The sequence below is a fragment of the Tursiops truncatus genome, chromosome 8, assembly GCF_011762595.2.
Source record: "Tursiops truncatus isolate mTurTru1 chromosome 8, mTurTru1.mat.Y, whole genome shotgun sequence".
Classification (NCBI taxonomy): domain Eukaryota; kingdom Metazoa; phylum Chordata; class Mammalia; order Artiodactyla; family Delphinidae; genus Tursiops; species Tursiops truncatus.
In genome coordinates this window covers 74,335,427-74,357,037 of record NC_047041.1, presented here as the reverse complement: position 1 = coordinate 74,357,037, position 21,611 = coordinate 74,335,427, and the positions used below count along the sequence as shown (strand labels likewise).

The 21,611-nt window shown below is 35.3% G+C and overlaps 1 protein-coding gene across 1 annotated transcript in view; it reads right to left on the bottom strand.

Annotated features, from left to right (window-relative positions):
• SLC17A6 (solute carrier family 17 member 6) overlaps positions 1-21,611 on the bottom strand; it is a 35,891-nt gene that overhangs the window by 5,778 nt on the left and 8,502 nt on the right. Inside the window, exons 4-7 of the mRNA XM_004319209.4 lie at positions 8,467-8,581; positions 7,279-7,366; positions 6,659-6,745; positions 3,525-3,667 (exon numbers count right to left, since the gene is read on the bottom strand). Of these exons, the coding sequence (XP_004319257.1) occupies positions 3,525-3,667; positions 6,659-6,745; positions 7,279-7,366; positions 8,467-8,581 (433 nt within the window). The remainder of the gene's footprint in view (positions 1-3,524; positions 3,668-6,658; positions 6,746-7,278; positions 7,367-8,466; positions 8,582-21,611) is intronic.

Here is a 21,611-nt window from a genome sequence, read left to right as displayed (position 1 = left end):
GAAAAGGATATCAGTCTCTCCTTCTGATTAAATTGATTTGGTTTTAGAAATATACAAGATTCTATATTTATAGAAAAGTAATTCCAAAAGCAGAGATCCTAGTTTCCAAGATCTTTGTTTTGTTTTGGCAGTGATAGATCAGGTCTCAGCTAAAACTCACTGCCAAATCAGTGACCTTGTTGGTATCTGACATATTTTATTTAAAATGTTGAAAATTCAATGTATCAATAGTTAGGAGGAGAAAAATAAGAAGAATTAAGAGTGCAATATCCTAGGCCCTATCAAAAGTCAATGATAACACTACCTAACTACAAATTCTCTTGATAGCCAGTGCATATCAGTATGAACTCTGTGACACTGGAGTGCAAGATTCGGCAAAACTCACATGGTATACATCTGGGTTAAAGCATGTGGCCACCCAGCACACCATGGATACATCATAACTAGTTATTTATGATATTCAAGACATTCAAAATTAACTTAAATATGATTGGCTTTGCTTATGACACTCAAAAAATTACACCTAGTATACTTAAAGATCCTGTGTATGCCCAAATATAAAACAAGTATCTTTCCCCAAGACTAATATTTTTAGACCTTAACATATCTCTCACAGTTCCAAACACTTTCTCAATTCTTTATTTTGAGCACTGAAATACTGTTTGGTGAAGAAACAATAGCCTACTCTAACTGTGTTTAATGCTAGCTTTGGATTATTAACCTGACCAAATTAGTAAAAGAGGTGGCATACATATTTTACACAGATTTAGTAATTATTCCTGGATGTAGAACCTCATAATTGCTAGTATTAATTGTGAATCTAATGAAACTTCTTACAGATCACTTTAAAGCAATATAGTAGGAAGATATAATGTGGTGCTCACAAGGAACAAATCAAAACACAAAAACCTGTCCTAATAATAAACAGTGAGTATTGTGGCTTTAGATAAAAGTTCTAGTGACACCAACATAGATAGATTCAAAAAGTGCAGAGTTAAAATAATTTTTTCTGATGTGTCTGGAAAAGTGGTGCTAGATAAATCTACTTATTTCAAAGATGGCCAAATGCAGGAATGTCTATTATAGCATTATAGTTGAATAAGTAATAACTTCAGAACATTATAAGAAAATATTTTTTTCCTGCTGAGAAGGTGTTGTTTTTAATTCATACCAGGATCATCTCTATTAAGTACTTTTTCTTCAGGCTGCAAAACATTTCAACAAATATAAGAGAAAAGTGTCTAATCATATATCTTAAAAAATTGTTGGTAGCTGTAGGAGGGCTTATGGTATTCTGATAACATTCTATTTACTGAACTGCTGTTTGCTTCACAGGTGTGTTTAGTTTATAAAAAATAAGCAAGCTATTTGCTTACGATTTGTGCACTTTTCTGTATATATTTATATTTAATTATCTTGTAAAGAAAAAAATAGAGATTTAAAAGACATTAGAGTCAACTGCAATATGTGATCCTTAATTGGATCCAGACTCAAAACAAATGGCTACAAAAGACATGAATATTGACTAGGTATTAGGATTTGAATCGGGTATCAGAAACTTGAAAATGATCTAGTTATTAGATAATGTTAGAGAATTATTTTCAGTTGTGTTAGGTATGATGATAGTACTTAGTCTGTGAAGGAGAATATTCTTATTTTTCTAGAGATGCATGTATTTTGGGGTAAAGAGTTATGATACGTCATTTACTTTAAAATCGTTCAGCAAAAAGAAAAGCGAAATAAATAAGGCAAGATGTTAAAAACTTGTTTCTATACAGTGGATATATGGATGTTCCTGTTACTTATTCTTTCAATTGTTATTGAAATTGATCACAAAAAGCTCAAAATAACTAAAGTACAAGTCCTATTCCCACTTGATCTCATTTTTAAATTTACTTCAGGAAAGTAAAAAACATCAGAAGTAAAATATTGTGTCTAGAAACACAGTAAGGTCTAGAAAATGGGGAGTTTGAGCTTATCTATACTGTTTTATCAATCTACCAATTATTCCTTTTTGGCTCATTTCCAGAAATTGGTTTTCAATTAGACTAAATTTCTTATTGTTTTAAAAAATTTATGCCTGACCTGGACACACAACCTCTTGAGAACTGGTAAATAAAAGAAGTATATTTGATCACTAAAGGTATGGGCCAATCAGACTATTTTTGACTAGAAACTGAAGCAAAGTACTGAACTCACCATAGATTAGTCTATGTTTAGATTCCATTCAGAGCAACTGGAGCTGGTGGGCACCAGAGCTTACTGCCAACATCCACACCACCCCGCACATCACCACTTGCTTCTTGAGTAGCTACCATTAGAAAGAAATGACCAGTCTCTTTACAGAAAGAAAGAGGAGGGGCACGTTCTAATGCCACTCTATTTAGCTAATGGAACAATTATAATTTAAGATTTTTTTTAAGTACTGGTTTGACTTCTGAATGATATCCAATATGGCATTTTTCTTATTCATTAAAGGCCAAGATACCCTCAGCAACAATGGGTGACAGACCTTTTTTTTTACCTAGGATGAGATGTCAAAGACAGGCCTTCCCTAATAAATGAAGTAGAGAATCAGAGCTGAAATAAAATAGAGTTGAAATTGGAGAGAAGCCTTTAAAAGAAAGAGGAGAAGCATAATGCATGAAGGGCATTGGTTCCTCAGCCAATGTAACTTCCTCAGCCAGAGTAACTTCCAACTCTTAGCATAAAGAAATTGAGCTACTGATTAGGTGCTGAATTACTGAACCTGTCTAAATACATTACTTTCGCTTAACAGTTTTCTTTTCTTTTCTTTTTTGTAGCATCAGATGGCTATTCATGAATTACTATTTATGATGTATTAATATGTGTGCTAAAATATTTACTTATTGATATACAACTGCATTTCTCTCTACATCAGCAAATCCTGCCCAAGAAGCTAAATCATAATCAGAAAAAGGCTTCACAACATTATCTTTATAATACTTGATCTTCATACAGTAGTCCTAAAAAATTGGTAACATTTTATCAATAAAAAGGTTATATTATATTAAGAATACTATTCAGGTTAGCTACCTATGGTTGGCATGCTAATGCTTACTAATGCTTACTAAATCACATAGAAATACACATGTATAAAACTTAGATTTAGAATATTCAATGAACAAAATTAGCCCTTTTCATGACTGTGTTACGTGATTTGACATTTCCTATAATCTAAATTTAACAAATATTGGTTGAATTTGTTTCAATTATGAGCTATGTTGACCTGTTTTTAAAAACTTGCTGAGGTTTACAGTCATAGCTATAATTCAGTTGAAATTTGAAGATGCATAAGAAAAGATAAGGAAAAGAAAATAAATCATAGATGGAGGAAGTAGCAATAATTTCTAAATCAGGGAATATGCATGGAGTAAAGAAAACAATCATGATTGATACCAAATTAGTTTTGTTGAATAGGGACTCATAAAATAATCTTGTTGGTCGAAGGGAGGTGAGATGGAGAACAAGAATAGGAATATACACCATAATAAAGTTCTTACTTCCATTGCACCTAAAAGATTTGCACTCTCTCCAATGCTTTCTTCTATGTACCTACGTTCTTCATCTGTAATAGTAGGATGCTTTGCAGGACTCTCATAAGACACCAAAAGCCAAAACATGTACCAGATCATTCCAAAGCTTCCTGAAAGCAAAAGTTCAAAAGGAAAAGCCATCATAAATACTTCCATTTAACAGTCATTTACTGGAATAAAACTACAATAATCTTGTGATATTCCATAGAATATGAATTCAAGCTTATGTTTCTCCAAATGAATCTAGCCATCTTTGCTTGTCTTTTGCCACCAGACTTCAAGCATCCTGAAGATTGGTCCTGTAGTTTTATCTCTTTGTCACTATTAAATAATGTGATACACAGGAAATTCACAATAAACAATTATTGAATGGTGTAGTTTGGAACATGTTCATACAACCAACAAAGATTTACTGAGAAGCTACTCTTCCAGGCACTCTGCTGAGTGAGAGAAATATGATAAACAAGACAAAAGTCCTGTCCTCAAAAAATTTCTCTAGGAGTGAATCCTTTTATTTTTGTCTGTCTTTAATATGTGCCAGTGGTCTGCATTTCCAGGGAAAAGAAATGCTTGTTTCCCTCTCCTGTTAGCACTTCCAGATCTAGTAAACAGACTATTAAATAAAATCTAGAAGAATATTTTAGCCTGAATAACTATTATACATGAAAAATGGGCTTCTGTAATTAATGTGATAACATTCAGCAGTTTATGTGACTGTATACCACAGCACATACTATTGCCTATTGATCATTGTTTGGGCAGATGAAAGTTATGAATTCCAATATAATAAATATACTACTGCAAGTTCTTTTTCATCCCTTTATATAGCACTCTCACCATTAAAATATACCCTTATTGTGCAATATAAATCTGAAGCATTAATAATAGAAAACTTTCACATAATTTATTCTGGTTTCCCAGCAACTGGCCATTTCATTTCTGCCTCATGCTGTTCTATTTCCCCCCTGGGTAACAAAATAAATGCCCCTGACCTCTATAATACTGTTTTGGGGTTTTTTTTGACTGTTCAATCTCCAAGTGTTCCTGAATACCATAACTTCTGATGTGCTGTGCCCTTTTAATTACTGAACATGGCAGCAAACACTATTTGGAATCAGATGGTGTATGAAAATTTGGTATAGTGTAGCAGTTATGGAGTATAGCTCTTCCCAGATGAGAATCCTGGCTGTGTCACTCATTAGCTCCATCTTCTAATCAGTAACTAAATCCCTGAAAATCTCTGCTATGAAATAATTCCTTTTTTTTATAAGATTGTTGCAAACAGAAGTTAAAGGAGGTAATACATAAAACAACTAGCACAGAGGATGGCACAAAATAAGCACTCAATAAATGAGAACTCTTGTAATTTAGTAATAATTATCATTTCCACTAACTGAATACATCTAAAATGCCAGACACTCTGCTAATTGCTATATATGCATTATATTTTTTTAACTTAAGCTGCCATATGGGTCTTATCTCATTAATTTTTAAAATATGAATATTGAATGTGTGGCTCAAAGACCAAATTTTTGTTACACACAGCAAGTAAACAAGTACAATTATATGACATTTTCAGATTGATATTTAAACTTTGTAGCATTCAATGATAAATATTGAGATATAACTTGAAATAATGAGGTTGGTTGTCATGAGTCCTCTGTGGAAATTAATATTCTTACTCTAAAGTCACATCACATCTTCAATTAAGTAATGGACTAAGGCACAAATCAGAGAATTTAATGGATGGCAATACCAACTTGTAATATATACCCTATAAGTAAGTGCTTTAAACCTCTTTGAATTATGGGCTTTTAAAAAAATCAAACAAAAGGTATGGATTAAAATCTGATAAAAAGATCTCCCTAGAACACAAAAATATGTACAAGTACATGTATGGCTTACCATTTAGGGCATTCATGAATCCAAAACCCAACCACGGCTTTTTTTTTTTTTTAACATCTTTATTGGAGTATAATTGCTTTACAATGTTGTGTTCGTTTCTGCTGTATAACAAAGTGAATCAGCTATATGTATACATACATCCCCATACCCCCTCCCTCTTGAGTCTCCCTCCCACCCTCCCTATCCCACCCCTCTAGGTGGTCACAAAGCACCGAGCAGATGTCCCTGTGCTATGCAGTTGCTTCCCGAAGTGAGAGAGTAGCACTGACACATATACACTACCAAATGTAAAATAGATAGCTAGTGGGAACCAACCATGGCTTTTGAACCAGGATAAGAGACCCTACCATAAAGTACATTTAACAACATTCTGCAAATACAAGAACTTGCTTTAATGAGAACATTTCAAAATTAGAATGGATCATAGCAAATTTGGAAGCAGCCAGGTCCTGTTCTGCTCACCATGACTTCATTAATCTTTCAGATTCTTCTGCCCATGTTCAAAAATGGTATTAATCAGTGACAACATCAGTTGGAATCCAGATCTCTTATATTTCTTCTTTCCTTTTTATTAAAAAAGAATCTCTTAGAGAGATACTACAGGGATACTTTCAAGTACTATGCTTCCAGGTTCTGGTTAGAAAGTGAACAGAAGGGGAGTTTGGACTTTGGGTTTCGTGTCAGTTTTTTCCACTTAATCTTCTTTAATTCTGGGGAAATATGGACTAAAATGTGCTGCTGCTGCAGCTGACTGCTAATAGTTCATCACAAAACTGAATTTTTGCATTAGCGCTAATATCACCTTTCAGCTTTCTACCCCTATTGAGTCTTGAGGAAGCAGGATTAGGGAAATGACCAAAAAAGCAGTAGCCGAAAAAGAGAAGTGGGTGCTGCCCAGCTTCTTCCTCCTAATCAGCTCTGAATCAAGAGCTAATTTAATTATTTCATAATCAAGGACAACACATACCATACATTACAAAGTTTCCATCAGCAATGTGGTTGCTTTGAAAAACAAAAAATAACAGTGTAGAGAAAATCACAGAGATAAAACATTTTCCTTGATCTTCTCAGAATAAAAGGAAAGGAATCTTAATGAAAAAATAATAATTAGCAAACACAATATAGTCACTGATCTATCTTACTGTTTTAGTTTATGCACATTTCTTTTAACTCTATTGTATAGAAATGCAACATACCATAGACATAGAATACTGAAGACCAGCCAGTATACTGTACAAGAATGCCAGCTAAAGGCATTGCAATCACAGCTCCAGCATAGGAACCTAAAGTAGAAGAGAAAATGGGAAGAAGGTAAGTGAAATCAATAAAATTCTTGACTTCATTTCATGTTTCTTGGTTGGATCACACAAACACACCCTTGCACACTTGGGTGTGTGTGCACTCACACCCATGCACATCCAAACACATACATATGTCTATGTACTTAGCCTTAGGAGTACAAGACTACAAAAGTGAATATTACCTACTTACCCAAGTCAGATATATAAAAACAATACAATACTATAATTTAAAAAAACATTTAAAAGACTATAATAAAAATTATTCATGAGTATATTTGAAAACCAGATGAAATGAACAAACTACTATAAAATACAAAATGTAAGAAGGAATAGAGGATTTGAGGAGACCAATAATAATTACAGAAATTGAAATGGTGGGTCAAAAACCTTTCCTCACGTATACATACAGACACACCACAAATGGTTTTACAGGTGAGGTTTACCAACTTCCAACTCTTATCAAAGTTGTTCCTAAGCTTTTGCCGGCCATAACTATACCTGCACATAATACTCACCACAAAAGGAGGTGGTTGCCAGTCTACTCCTCTCTAGAGGAGGGGCCCATTTGCTCCATATCCCATGACATGCTGGGTAGGTGACGCCCTATGATGGGAGAAGATATCCATCACCATTTAGGATGCAGGATCATTGGAAAATAAGTACATTCACTTCTCTGATGCAATGCTGTTTCCTTAGAACGGGTGCAAGGTCTTAGGGAAAGCTGCCACTCATGGGCCTTTCTTTGCTCATTCCATGAAATTCCATTTTAAAAACTTTCAGCCCAGACCAGGTAAGACATGGCCTCTTTTTTAGTCAACTGTTCAAATTCTTCCCACCCTTCAAGACATCCTGCTACCTCAAGTTTCTTCTGATTAAGGCCAAAGAAAAGATCCTCTATTACTCAGTTCATCTGCAATTCTGAACAGTTAGAGTAATTTGAGACACATTTTTGTGAGGCGTTAAACTCAGTTATTCCTAACTATAAGGAATCCCTACAGAGGATGGTGACGCTTAGATCCTTGAAGGTCATACTTCCTGAAATTAGTGTCTAGAACTTAAAACCTTAAAAATATTCTTTTTCTGTTATCTTGATCCTATCATTTCTTTTTTCTTTATGGAGAGACAGGAAATTGTTTTCAGTGCCTTAACACTTTATCTGGCTTGTCTACTCCCACCATACTTCATGGAAAGAGAAGGGGCAACAGGTACGCCATTCTCAAGTTTTTAAATGATGTTCTTTCAAAGGCTACAGGCTGATGGAGCAAAAGTCAATCATTAGAGTTAGATGCCAAAAGTATACATTCAATGAAATGTTTTAGTGAAAACTCAGATCGTGATTTAAAGCCAACAGGGACTTGTTATAAAACTCTCCAAAGGTATTAATTCAAGGTTATCACCAGCAGAGGATGGACTCAAAATTTTTATCACAGCACATTAACAAAAGTGCCTGTTGTTTTTTTTTTTAAGTCAAATAGTCACTAGACATTTCTTTAACACCACTAAATTCTAGAGAAGTGGGGTAAGCTGTCACAGTTGTAGTTTGTCATCATTTAAAGACATCTGATTTCTAATTTTCCAATTTTTTTAGCACTCTGTAGACACAACCTAATAAAATATATTTATTTGTAGATCAAAACAAAGATAATCTTCTGATTCTTACTAGCATGCCAACCTTAAAATGATGTCATCCTGTAGTTGCATACCTCAACAAGTCCCTGCAGTATCCTAACAAAGATGACACACCCATAATGCACTCTGGCTGCTGATGGGATTAGCATATTCAGGGTAGAGGTAAGAAGTATGGCAGCTCCAAAAACCCTGAAAAATAAAAGGAATTAATAGATCTACATTTCTCAGATCAAGGTTAATTGCAAGCAATTTTAAGGTAGACTGTTTTATTCTAAAAGAATAAGAATGTTCTGAACTTGATTGGCTAGCCACTGCAAATAGATACTTGGACTACCTTGCATTGCTATATCATTTGAAGCACAAGAAATAAAAGAAGGACCCAATAAATCTGGTTATACTTAATTTTTTCACTTTCTTCACAGACCTAATTACAAATTGCAAATAGATAATTAATCATTGTATATGTTTTTGGTCTATATATCAGTCTACAATGTAAGGTGCTTAAGGGCAAGAGCTTGTTTTTTAGATACACTTTTGTATCTCTAATGCATAGCACAGTGCCTGATACATAGTAGATACTCACTGAAGAGTTGTTGAAGAAATAATAAATGCCTAAATGGAATTGTAACTCATGTGATACCATGAAGTATGGTAAATATGATTCCATTCATAAAATTTTATGAAACAAATCTCATGATCAGCTCCCTCAGGACATGTTTATAATAGAAATCATGATCACTTAATATATCTATCTCAGGTTTGTCTGTCTTTTTGTGTAGATGGGTAGGTGGTGGGATTCTGTCTGAGGCACACCTGCCCTTGCATACATATAAACAACAATTCAAAATTGCTAACACTTTTATCCATCTGCAAGTAAAAATTCCATTCCATCATCAACCGAAAAATCTTCCATAATGCTAATACCAAGCAAGAAAAACATCCCCTTAACTGGGCAAATTTAGAAATATTTTCTGGCAAAGAAATTTGGGGACACATTATATCTAATGAGCTAAGCTGTGTGTTCTGTGCAAGTTTTTTCAAGTCAAACTTTGAGCCTTGGATTCAGTCAAGATTGGTTGCCTCATAGAAGCTCTCATTTTTCCAAGGGCCCATTGAAATGTAACTGTTAAAGACATGAGTTTCTGAAAGGGGTCTTGATCATTATTAATTTGCTCCTGAAATTTGAGAAATGGCTTTATGAAGGGCTGAAGTGGATCAGCTCTTTTTCTATGAATCATAGACTGGGCCAAATACATTTATTTACTTGATGTAGCCTAATATGTACCTGTCCTCAATGGCTTCTCTTCAGAGGTAATTAGTCACTCAGGAGGTGAATATTCTGTTCCATTCTTCCTCTGTGCTGTTTGCTAAATAGGTATCTTTGAGTTTGAGTCAAAGAATAACTTATTTCCTAAATGTTGAGCACAAAATAGAAACTTTCTATTCCTAGAAATGATTATTCTCATTAAAATGCCACACATGCAGTGATATTAAACTTCTGCCAAATATGGATTTATTTTTTAGAAAATAAATGCAAAAATCCCATAACCTGTCTTTATAAAATAAAAATCCAAAATTGTTATTTAAATTGATTTAAAATGTATTTTCATGCTTGATTACTTTCAAGTTAAAGGAATTTTCACCTCTTTTAAGACTGAAATACGCATGTTCTTGTCTGCAAACCCCAGAACACTTTGGAGGTTTCCTTTAGGGCTGAGAGGAACTAGATAGAAGGAAATGTATGTAGCAAGTTTCCTGGACATAGTGGTAAATGGTACCTGATCCCAAAGCCCAATGAGGAAAACATATTTTCCCCCTGTTCTGGGAGTTTGAATGTTGAACATGTACAACAGAGAGGATGAAGGCAGAAAGTGCAGATGACACAGGAGTTCTGGGCATATGGGTAGGCTGTCTTGATACTGAAAAACCAGTGTTGAGAGTATCTTTCTGTAGATCCATCCCATTTTGCTTATTATGCTTGATAATAATGAGACTGGGGCTGCTTAAGACATCAAGGATAAAGAGAACCAGAGCTACATGGTGCTAAAGGATTTTCAAAATTGTCTATATGAGTTATGCATCCACCCCATTCAGCCCTTTGGAAGAATTCCTTCAAACTGTCATCTATGAACCAGCTGCATTAGAATTCCCTGGAGTGCTATTAAAAATGCAGATTTCTCACTCCAGACTTTCCAAACCAGAATGTGCTAGGAGTGAAGCCTGGAAATCTGTTCTAATAAGTAGTCCAGGTGCTAATTTTGCATGCTAAGTTTTACAAAAAAAATAAAAACAACAAAAAAAAACACTGTACTTTTTAAAATCCAGGTTTATCTAACATGTGTCTTTTCTAATACTGTACTTATTTTGAAAGAATGATGCATGATGTTTATTTTCTATGAATATAGCTTTTAATCATCAGTTTCTTTCTCCCTATTTGAAAGAGTTTAAAATACTGCTATCTCTAGATAAACTAGAGAGAGATGAATTTTATCCATTCTTTAGCTCAAGGTTTCTCAACCTCCACACATTGATATTTTAGGATGGTTAATTCTTTGCTGTGGGATGTAGTCCTGTGCATTGTATCATGTTAACAGCACCCCTGACCTTTATGCACTATATGCCGGTAGCACATGCCTCCAAGTTGTGACAACCAAAAATGTCTCCAGCAATTGCAAAATATCCCTTGGGGGATAAAATCACCTGCTAGTAGAGCTGAATCAATTATGAACTATTTGTTACTCAACTCATACTATAGTCAGAGCTAAATTTAATAAGTGCTTATTTAACTTGCTAGACAGGACACGAACATTTCACATGCCATAAAACCCACAACCATCTAACAACCTAATGACATGGGCATTATTAATACACCCATCTTATAGATGAAGAAACTAAACCTGAGATAAGTGAAATCACTTGCCCAAGTTGTTAACCAGTTCTAGGTAGAGGAGCCTTGTTTCAAATCTAGTCTGATTCCAAAGTCAGTGGGTTTTGCCACTGGGATTTATACCTAATTATGCACATAATATGTAGTTAGTAATGTGTTTCAGTATTCTAACCATAAATTTAAATAATCATCTTCACAAAGCTACTTGAAATCACACTACTATTCCTGAGATAAAATGTCAATAGATCACTTTAGATGTTTATTTTCCACTCTTACCCTGAATATAGTTTCCAATTATATAATCTGTGACATTTCTAAATGCTTCATACTATTAACTTTCTTAATCTGTTTAACAATCCATTTTCATTATTAGTGGCCGTTGCATCATAAAAATGGATTGACTGGGCTTCCCTGGTGGCGCAGTGGTTGAGAATCTGCCTGCCAATGCAGGGGATACGGGTTCGAGCCCTGGTCTGGGAAGATCCCACATGCCGCGGAGCAACTAGGCCCATGAGTCACAACTACTGAGCCTGCGCGTCTGGAGCCCGTGCTCCGCAAAAAAAGAGGCCGCGATAGTAAGAGGCCCGCGGACCGCGATGAAGAGTGGCCCCTGCTCACCGCAACTAGAGAAAGCCCTCGCACAGAAACGAAGACCCAACACAGCCATAAATAAATAAATGAATGAATAAATAAATAAATAAATAAATAAATGGATTGACTTTTTTTCTAACTATTTAAGAATACAATCCATCGAAATTTTCAGAACCTAGTCTTCTTTTCTAATTTCATGAAAATGATATCCAAATCAACAGCCAAGTTATTAAAATTATGGTTATCAAAATTCTTGGCCAATATGGGAAGACTTTATACTTTTTCTTGATGTACTACATACAGCCCAAACTGAAGCAGCCACTTCATTCAACACTCATTTATGCATTCACACTCCAAACCTCTGTGAGACTATATTTAAGGTACTGTGTGGAGGAGAAGGGAGCTACAATTTACAGAGCACTTACTATACTTTCTCTACCTACATTAATTCACTTAATCCTCACAACAACTCTCTGAGTTACACTTTCTTTTCATTTTATAAATCAGAGAATAGAGACAGACTGTGCAAGAAAAAAGCAAACAATAGAGCTGATATTTGAATCCAGAACTGTCAGATACGGAAATCTGTAAATCTGCGCTTTTTCATCTACATGATGCAACTAGGCAGCTAGAAAAAGGCAAGGACGCCCTTGGTGTAATAGAAAAAAAAAGAAAGACAAGTGGCCAAGAGACAACATATGCCAAAGGCCAAAACAAGAGTACAAATGGAAAGCAAAGGAGAGAAAAGTCCATTCCAGCTGGGGTGACCAGGAAACAAGTCCATCAGGAGGAAACTTTAAAGTTGGGCTTTGGAAGATTAATCTAAAAATGAATGAAGAAATTCCAAAGAGGAAATGGATCAGCAAAGTTTTGAAACATAGAAGAGATTAAATTACATACCAAAAACTAGGGCAGTATTGGAAATGGCTGGACACAGTAGTACACGTGAGTAGAAGTAAGAATGTCAGGAGTGAGGTGATGAAAAGGGAAGTTGTGAAGAGGGTTTGATGAAATGTAGATAGGATAAGGAAGGCAAGAGAAGAGACCATAAGTCCATGACATCTTGGAGATGATGGAGTTTAGGGTGATCATAGAGGGAAATCAATTATGCCCCTAAAGTCAAGTAAGTATGAAGCTTACTGAAATTGAGAAGAGAGGAAACTATGAAGTCAGAGAGACAGAAGGTGACCAGCATGCATGTAAGTTCAAGTAAGATGAAGGCTTGCAGGGGAATAAAGGGGCCAAGGTCAATAAAGTTGGTAAAGAAAAAGAAGATGACATAAATATTGTACAGAAATTTTTGTAAAACTTTAGCTTTATTGCTTAATAACTATGTGACTGGAAAGTTACTTAATCTCTCTAGGCTTCTGATTCCTTGTCTATAAAAAGGGCAGTGCTGTGTAATGGTCTAGAGCATGGTTACTAGGCCAGACATCTGGGATTCAAAGCCCATTTCTGTTACTTATTAGTTGAGCGATCTTGAACAGTTTATTTTACTATCTATGCTTCATTCCTCATCTACAAAACATGGATATTTACAGAACCTATGAGTTATTACAAATTAAGCACCCAGAAGAATGTCTGGCATATCCTAATCATTTAAGAGGTATTAGTTGTTCAATGATTATATTAATCTATTATATTTCATAGGATTGCTGTGAGGCTAAATGAAATAATATACCTAAAAGGCTTAGTCTGGTGCCTGGCACATAAAAATAAATCCATAAATGTGAGTCAGTCAAGTAGAAATAATCATAGCCAATGGTGTTATGCTAGTGTGTACCAGACACTATTCTAAATTCTCATTTTAATCTAACAACTATATTAGAGGGCCACCACTACTATTCTTATTTCACAGATAAAATAACCAAGTCCCAGTGAGTTAAATACGTTGCTAAGGTCACATAGACATTAAGTGGGGAACTATGATTTGTAATGCCTCAGTCTGATTGTAGATCCTAGGTATTTAACCACTAAGCTCTATTGCACTTTAATAGGGGCAGAACTAATACTAGCATTAATAGTGCCAGCAGCAACAGATAAGATAACAAAAACTCTGAAAGACCAAAACATTATTGAAAGATGGATTGTCAAAGCAGTGGTGAGTGAGAGCAGAATTCTACTCTATCCTTCCTATGGTTTGTTTGTTTGTTTATTTATTTAGTATAGTTGACTTACAACATTATACTAGTTTCAGGTGTACAACATAGTGATTCAATATTTTTATAGATTAAACTCCATACAAAGTTATTATAAAATAATGCCTATAGTCTCTGTGCTGTACTTACATGCTTGTAACTTATTTAATTTATACCTAGTAGTTGACTTTGAAGTAAGTAGTTAAATGGAGAGGCCCATTTCAGGAGGGTTGTCTTTTTATGAACAAAATCTCAGCTTCACAAAAGAAGTAGAAGAAATAGTAAAACTGAGTACAGAAAAGAAGTTTTAGGATATAACCTAGTTCAGCACTATGATTTCCAGAGTTCCTCATGTATGATCAACACCTTAGGAAGCTTGTTCAAACATGGAGTGCTGAGTGCCAGAGCTTCTGATTCCATAGGTTTGCACGGTGCCTGAGAATCTGCATTTCTAACAAGTTCCCTGGTGAGGCTGATGTCGCTTTTCCTGATATTAGAATAATTGATTTAGCAGTACTATGCTAGATATTCCCCCAGCCATCACAGAAGAGACAGATCTGGGGCAAGGGACAGGCCCAGAGAGAACAGAGCTTGTCACCACAGCTGAAGTAAGAGCCTTAACTTTTATTATAGAGGGGAGCAGCATGGGTGGAATGGAAACACCTGCTGAAAAGGACAATGTCCCTTATAAAACACAAATCATAATTAGATCATTTGATCAAGACCCAAAGTGAAGTTCTTTGACCTGGCTTTGATTGTCTTCATTAACCAAATTGACCGAGCAGCTGCCATATTTTTCTGGGGGACATATAAACAGCATGACATAACATTAGTTAAGAATACACGTTCTATGGTTACACTGTATGAATTCAATTTCCAACTCTAATTTCTTACTATGTCTGACCTTGTTGTGCAAGTTGTTAATACTTGAGTTCTCTAAGCCTTACCTTCTCCATTTGTAAAATGGAGATAATATGTCTTCATAATTCAAGGGATTATCATGAAGATTAAATAAATCAGTTATGAAAGGAGACAGTATCTGGTTAACAGTAAGTAGTTTATAGTATCAGTTATCATGATATAGAAATTCCCTAACATTCAACAGAGTTTTCAGAGAAGTTTTATTCTCTGTCTTTTTCTTCCAGAATGTTTTTGCCCTAATTAATAATGCTATTTCTGTGACCATGTATTCAAAGTCATTCTGTATTATCCTGAAATTCTAGAAGCTTAAAGTGCATGAATTCTAGCTCCCATTCTGAGGGCATATAGAATTGATTAAAATGCGTCAGCCTCTCCATCTGTGCCTCAACAGTCCATCTAAAATACCTGACAGGAAACAAACAAACAAAAATTGACAGCCTTCTTCAGATCAATTTTACTTGTCTTGGAATCCCCACAGACTTGCCCCCAATACCTACCCACCATACACGCACGCATGCCTTTCTTTTCCAGCTAATTGCCTCTCTCAGATATTCCTAAAGCACTGTAGATCATTTTTATAAGACTTAACCCAAGATATCATGTGTTCCTCCATCCCCCACGTTATCTGTGTCTCTTGGAGGGCACAGTCTAGGTCTTTCATTTCTTCAAACTCCTTGATGGTAGCAGAATACTTTGCTTGTGGCATGCTCTTAAGAAATGATCACCAGTTACTTTTTTATAAAGATTTTAAATCGAGGGAAATGAAATCTTCCCTTCCTGAGATATACGTAGGTGATAACAGGTATTTTTTTCTTTGAGCTTTCTTTATCCCAATAGCCTTAAAATCAATTGACCATTTATTTGTTCTCGAGTTTTTAATGGGGACAAACTGCTGTTCTGGGTATCCTAACAATCTAGGAAGCTGAGTTACTCTCATAGAATAACTATAGGATGGTAGCTATGGACTATAGAATTTAGAGTACTCCTGTGGATAAATCCTCACTTGAAATAGTTGCTGAGTTCAAGTACATGACCCAGTCTGGCCTCATCCTTAAGTCTTCCAGACAACATTGTGGAATCTCCTGAAACCAACTGCCATTACACATTCTGTTCAGCACAACATCCTCATTAGCTTTTGAAACCACTGTCTTTGAAGCTCTGCTTTCAAAATTAAACTAGGTGGTAATGCTTCAGAGGTGATATATTGTTCTCTTAAAGAATCTCTCCATTTATCAATATTTAACATAGTTGTGTATGTTGTATTATGCTTGATAGTCATGATTTTTGTTTGGCTTGATGTTACAAAAACAAATATAAGCATTGAATATATTTTTGATAACTCAACAGAAGGAAATAGATTACATACTAAGAAACATTTAATATTCATGTGAGTTTTATTTTCCCTAGCACCAGTCTCTGACACACAATTACATTTCACAGCAATATTGCCCTGAAAATATTACCCAGCATTACCTGTTTTTCAAGTTTATCAAAAGACTTGTCTAAAAATCAAAACCATGCAAATAAATAGATATTTTAAATTATTCCACAGCTGTGCTGCTCTTTCCTATGGACCTAGCCCAGCACTAAGTAATATAGTAATTTTTTAAAAGAGACTATAAAATAGATTTTTTTAAAGAACATACACACAAATCTATCCAATAGGAAAAATATATTTAGTAAAGAAGCACATCATTTGAAATCAGACATACTGGGGTTCATATGCCAGATCTTCCTCTTACCAGATAGTGATCTTTGGGAAAATAACTCTGCTATTCTCTGTTCAGTTCTCTCATCAGTAAAACAAGTATAATAATGTCTGCCTTATAGAGTTGCTATAAGGAAGAATGATGATATGTATAAAAAGTTTAGTGATACATATATTTATTATTCTATTTAATTCTAATTGCATCTGCCTCCTGAAATGGAAAACTAAGGCAATTATGAAGACAATTTATATTTCATATCCTCTCTCTTCCCACCCCCAATACAAATGTACTGTTTAGGGTGAGGTAGAAATTTTATACCTGAATGATCTACTTCACATTGATTGAAAAGCTCTTCTGATATTCACTCACCCCTTTCCATTTCACATAATTAGAGTGTCTCTTCTGTGTTTCCATGCAATGGAGCTGGCTTTCTATTTTTCCCCATTTTAATCTAAAAGCTAGATTTCTGGACTCTTTTTAACTATGGATTAGGAGAAGGCTGTCCTCTACTCCATCATATAAATTAAACAGTCATGTTACTGCTTGACGTCAGGAGGCTCAAAGGGAAAATTTGTGCTGTTTTTCAGATTCATTTTTACAATCTTTGTGTCTTTTGAAATTCCACTGTGGATTTTTTCAGGTGCATTTTTCAATGCCTCGCCATAGGTTAAATGTTAAACTTTAAAACATATCAAATAATAATGTAGTTTATCTGAGAATGTTTTAATGAATTGGTGATTATAGAATAGACATTTAAGACTCTATTCAGCATAATTAACCAATTACACATTTGTAAAATTAATCCAATTTCTGATTTATAGCCTGGGTTTTCCATTTGTTTTGTTTTTTGCTTTATAATCCATTTCAGTTAAGAAACTCACATAAGGTCTGATCACTGCTTCTTCCAAATAAAGGTGAATAATGTGAAGAAAAATAAAGAAATATTATATTTTATATTAAAAAACTTTTTTAGAAATAAATTCCCCCAAATAAATATTTTTCCATTTTTAAATAAATTTTTGATTTTCTGGCTTGTAAATCTAGGTTATCTATAATATCAGGCAGTATTTATATCAGTATATGTAATATCAGGCAGTATATTTATATCAGTGTACTTATATTTATGTTAATACCATATATAAAAATAAACCATCAGTGAAAATTCTAGCAAATTACACGAATTTTTTAGCAATAAATGAAACTAATATATTGCTTTTGCTGAACAAATAGTCAAACTATCTAATTAGTAATTAGATAAATATTGCTGAACTTGAAGTTCCAAGTAATAAGATGAATCTCAACTAAAATGATACTTTATTCTGTTTAAAGCCCTTCTCCTTATAATTGGCAGCTAAAGTGCTACCTTGAAAACCCACTCCTGGTGCAAACGTAAGTAAGTAACTGGGTTGAGAAAGAAAAGCAAAGAAATGTGCAAACTAAATATGAAAAATCTTAACTTCTCTGTGCCTGAAGAACAGGATTAGAAACTGATGGGTGCTCTAAATGTCTCAAAGAACATCGTTACAATTTCTGTGAAATGAAATAAGAGCCATTTGCTTATTAAGATTGATTTTCAAAACGATAAACCACTTGAAAGCTACTTAAAATTGTTTTCCTCATGATTTCTCTTGCAGCAAATGACATACTAAGATGAATTCAATTTGCTTATTTTCAAGTTAAAACCTCATTTTACTTGTTTCTTTTCTGCTTGTTATATACACACACACACACACATACGTACACTCCAGTATTCTTAAAGTGATTATATGTAAGATAATATAATCATTTCACACTGTAAGACGAAAAAGGGAAAAGAAGTGTGTGTGTGTGTGTGTGTGTGTGTGTGAGAGAGAGAGAGAGAGAGAGAGAGAGAGAGAGAGAGAGAGAGAGAAGATAGAAAGACGGAGAGAGAGAGAGAAGATAGAGAGAGGGAGAGGAGGTTCTGTATTACCAAACGGATTGCCAGAATTGAGAGGCATATAGTATCCCTGATACAGAAATGTTTGGAAAAGCAAATTCAGTTGCTGAGAACCGGCATCACGCCCTGCCTGATGATTAACATTCATTGTGACCCAGAGTGAGTTAGCTGTGAAATTCCCAGTCATCTTCTCTTTCTATGACCCATAGCCACAAACAACCTCACATATCAAGCCCACCCGACAAGGATTTGCCCAGAAGATGTGACAGGAACACTGGTGACTTGTCATTTCTACAGATGATATCTATTTTCCCGGAATCAATCAATCAGTTTTCATTTGCGTAGGGGCTTGTCACTTAACAGGGATCTAGTGTTCCTCACCCCAGGTGTGGCACTAATCCTCTTCTAGAGGGTCTGCAGGAATAGACTGATTCTGGCTGTTTAATGGATTTAATCTAATCAAATCAGGACTCCAGTGCCTCCCTTTGTCACATCTGATGCCCCCATTCCCAAATTAAAAAAGGAATACACAAGCACAAGCCAGCCCTCTGGGTCCCTTGGTACCTCATTATGTTGTAAAAATGACTTCATCACTCATGACAGAGAAATTAGACAGCCCCAACAGTGGCATATGGCAGCGGGAGAATCATTCTACCAGCTGCCCACCTGACTCTCTCCTCCCTCAAAATCACGTCCCTCCCCCCAGAGGCTGCTTCTGCACTGCAGTAGTAGGCTGTGGCAGCCGCAGGGGAAGGCAGACCTAGTAAGGGTGGGAGGAGAGGAGAATGGAAGGAGAGAGAAGCGTGTGTCAGCAAACCACGTGCAAGCCCTTAGGGACCCCTCCTCCCAGATACATCTATTCATCTCCTGGAAAGGGTATTTTCTTTTGTCAGAAGAAAAGAAGGCCTCTTCTGCATTGCCCCAGATACCTAACCTATAGAGCCCACAATGGGAAGATGGCTAGATGTTTGATAGGCAGCTAGATGAGTGAAATAGAGATAGTCACCTCTGGCCCTGAAAGACTGGAGGACTATAAACCAATTCCATCATAGCAGGATGGTGGTTTCTTGCAGCAGGCTTTATGAAAATAATCTGAATTATTTTCTCACCAAAAGGAATTTGCAAATATTTCTCACTGGAAGTGTTAAGAAACCCCTGCTTGCAATCCACGTTACAATGGATAAGTAAGTGTAGAGGAAAAAAGATGATAGGAGAGAGAGGGAGAGAGGGAGAGAGGGAGAGAGGGAGAGAGGGAGAGAGGGAGAGAGGGAGAGAGGGAGAGAGGGAGAGGGAGACAGTGTTTGGTGATGAGACTTAAGAATCTATTTCCAATGCTTATTACTATATATAAAGCACATCTTCATTATTTTATTTCTGTGAAAGAAAAATGACAGAATAACACCAGTAAAATTATTTCTTTCTGGACTTAAAATATGAAGATGTGTTTAAAATATCTTTGTTCATCTTCCTAAAGATCATTCTCACATTTTCATAATCAGGCAAGCCATATATTTACCTAAAGTATATCAAATTCCACTTACATAAATGCAAATGCACATTAGTAAACAGTTCTATAATCCATGTATTAAAATTTGTTCATTTTTAATTATAAATCTCTTTTTTACATCAGTAGTACAAACTGAGCTGTATCAATCAAAATTGCAAGGAAGAACCTCTTCTTTCTTGCAGACAAAAGTTTTAAACTATCCCAGTCACGCTCAAACCTCTGCAATCTTCTAGAAGCTCAGACTCCCAAAGGGCTGCATCAGGAGAAAAAGTTCCAAATACCACGTTTTTTCCTCCAGAAAAATCACACTATTTGTCTAAGTATTTATCAAGTTTGGATTTTGCCTTTTGCAGGGGAAAGAACAGAAGCACTCATGTTATGGCCAAATCATTTGGGAGCCAGTACACACACAAAAATACAGTATGTTTCCCCTGCCACAAAAATCTAAGAATCCCTTGGGCCTGCTAAAGCCTTCTCTCTCTAATTCGTGGATTTCTGTCCTGGATTTGGGACATGATAGATTGCAGGCACTCATTCAGAGAGCAGAGCACTCATTTCAGCTTGCTACTGAAAGTGGACTTTGCCATAAAGCACATAATATGAGGCAGGGATGATACATTTCAACATAGAGAGAGCCTGTGGTCATGTATTACTGGACACCTGAGTTTTAGTCACAATCTCTTTGTGACTTTGAGCCAGTCACTGCCTCCCTGATTCTCCATTTCCTTTCCCGGTGGATAAAGTGAGAGGATTGGATTAGATGAGCCCTGTCCAGGTCTAATATGGGTTCTTTCTGTTATAGGGAGTTCACTATATGCTACAGATACATGTGATCCTCAGTCTCTTATCTGAATAAAGAACTGTTTTCTCTTTAACGAAAGTCAAGTTAGAAACTCAAGAAATACCTGAAAAGGTAAAATGTTGCACTTGGAACCGAACCCTCTTTGAATAAAGGATAGGGGTGGGGGAAATAATCTTTAATTTTCATCAGAGAAGACTAACCTCAAACTTAAATGGATTTCTCTAAGCACATTTATAATGCCTGGCCAGAATTCAAAGATTGCGTGCACTGAAACACTAGCACTCTCTACACTCTTGGCTATAAGTAATTTTTTAAGACAGCCCTTTACAAGCCTTCAAATGAGACTTATGACATTTTCAGTGAACAATAATTTTAATTGTGAAGTGTGTATGGGAAAATAATTTTAAAGGCAGAAATCTGACATGTGAAAAGAGGTATTTTTATCGCAATAGAAATAATCTTTTTGCATTACTAATACTTACAGCAAATTTAAACACAAGTGATATCGAGTGATCACAAGAGGTTTTTTCTTTCAATTTTTTCTGAATTAAGATGTGATTGAAAATAAATGATAACAGCCAACAATTACTGAGTGCCAGGCATATCTAAGAACTTTACACATATTCTCTTAATTAGCTGTCTTGATACTCATATCAGGTAGATAGTTTGATTAGCTCCCTTTTACAGAAATGCAAACTGAGGCTCAGAGATGTTAAATAATGTTTTAAGTCATTCAGTTATTCAGT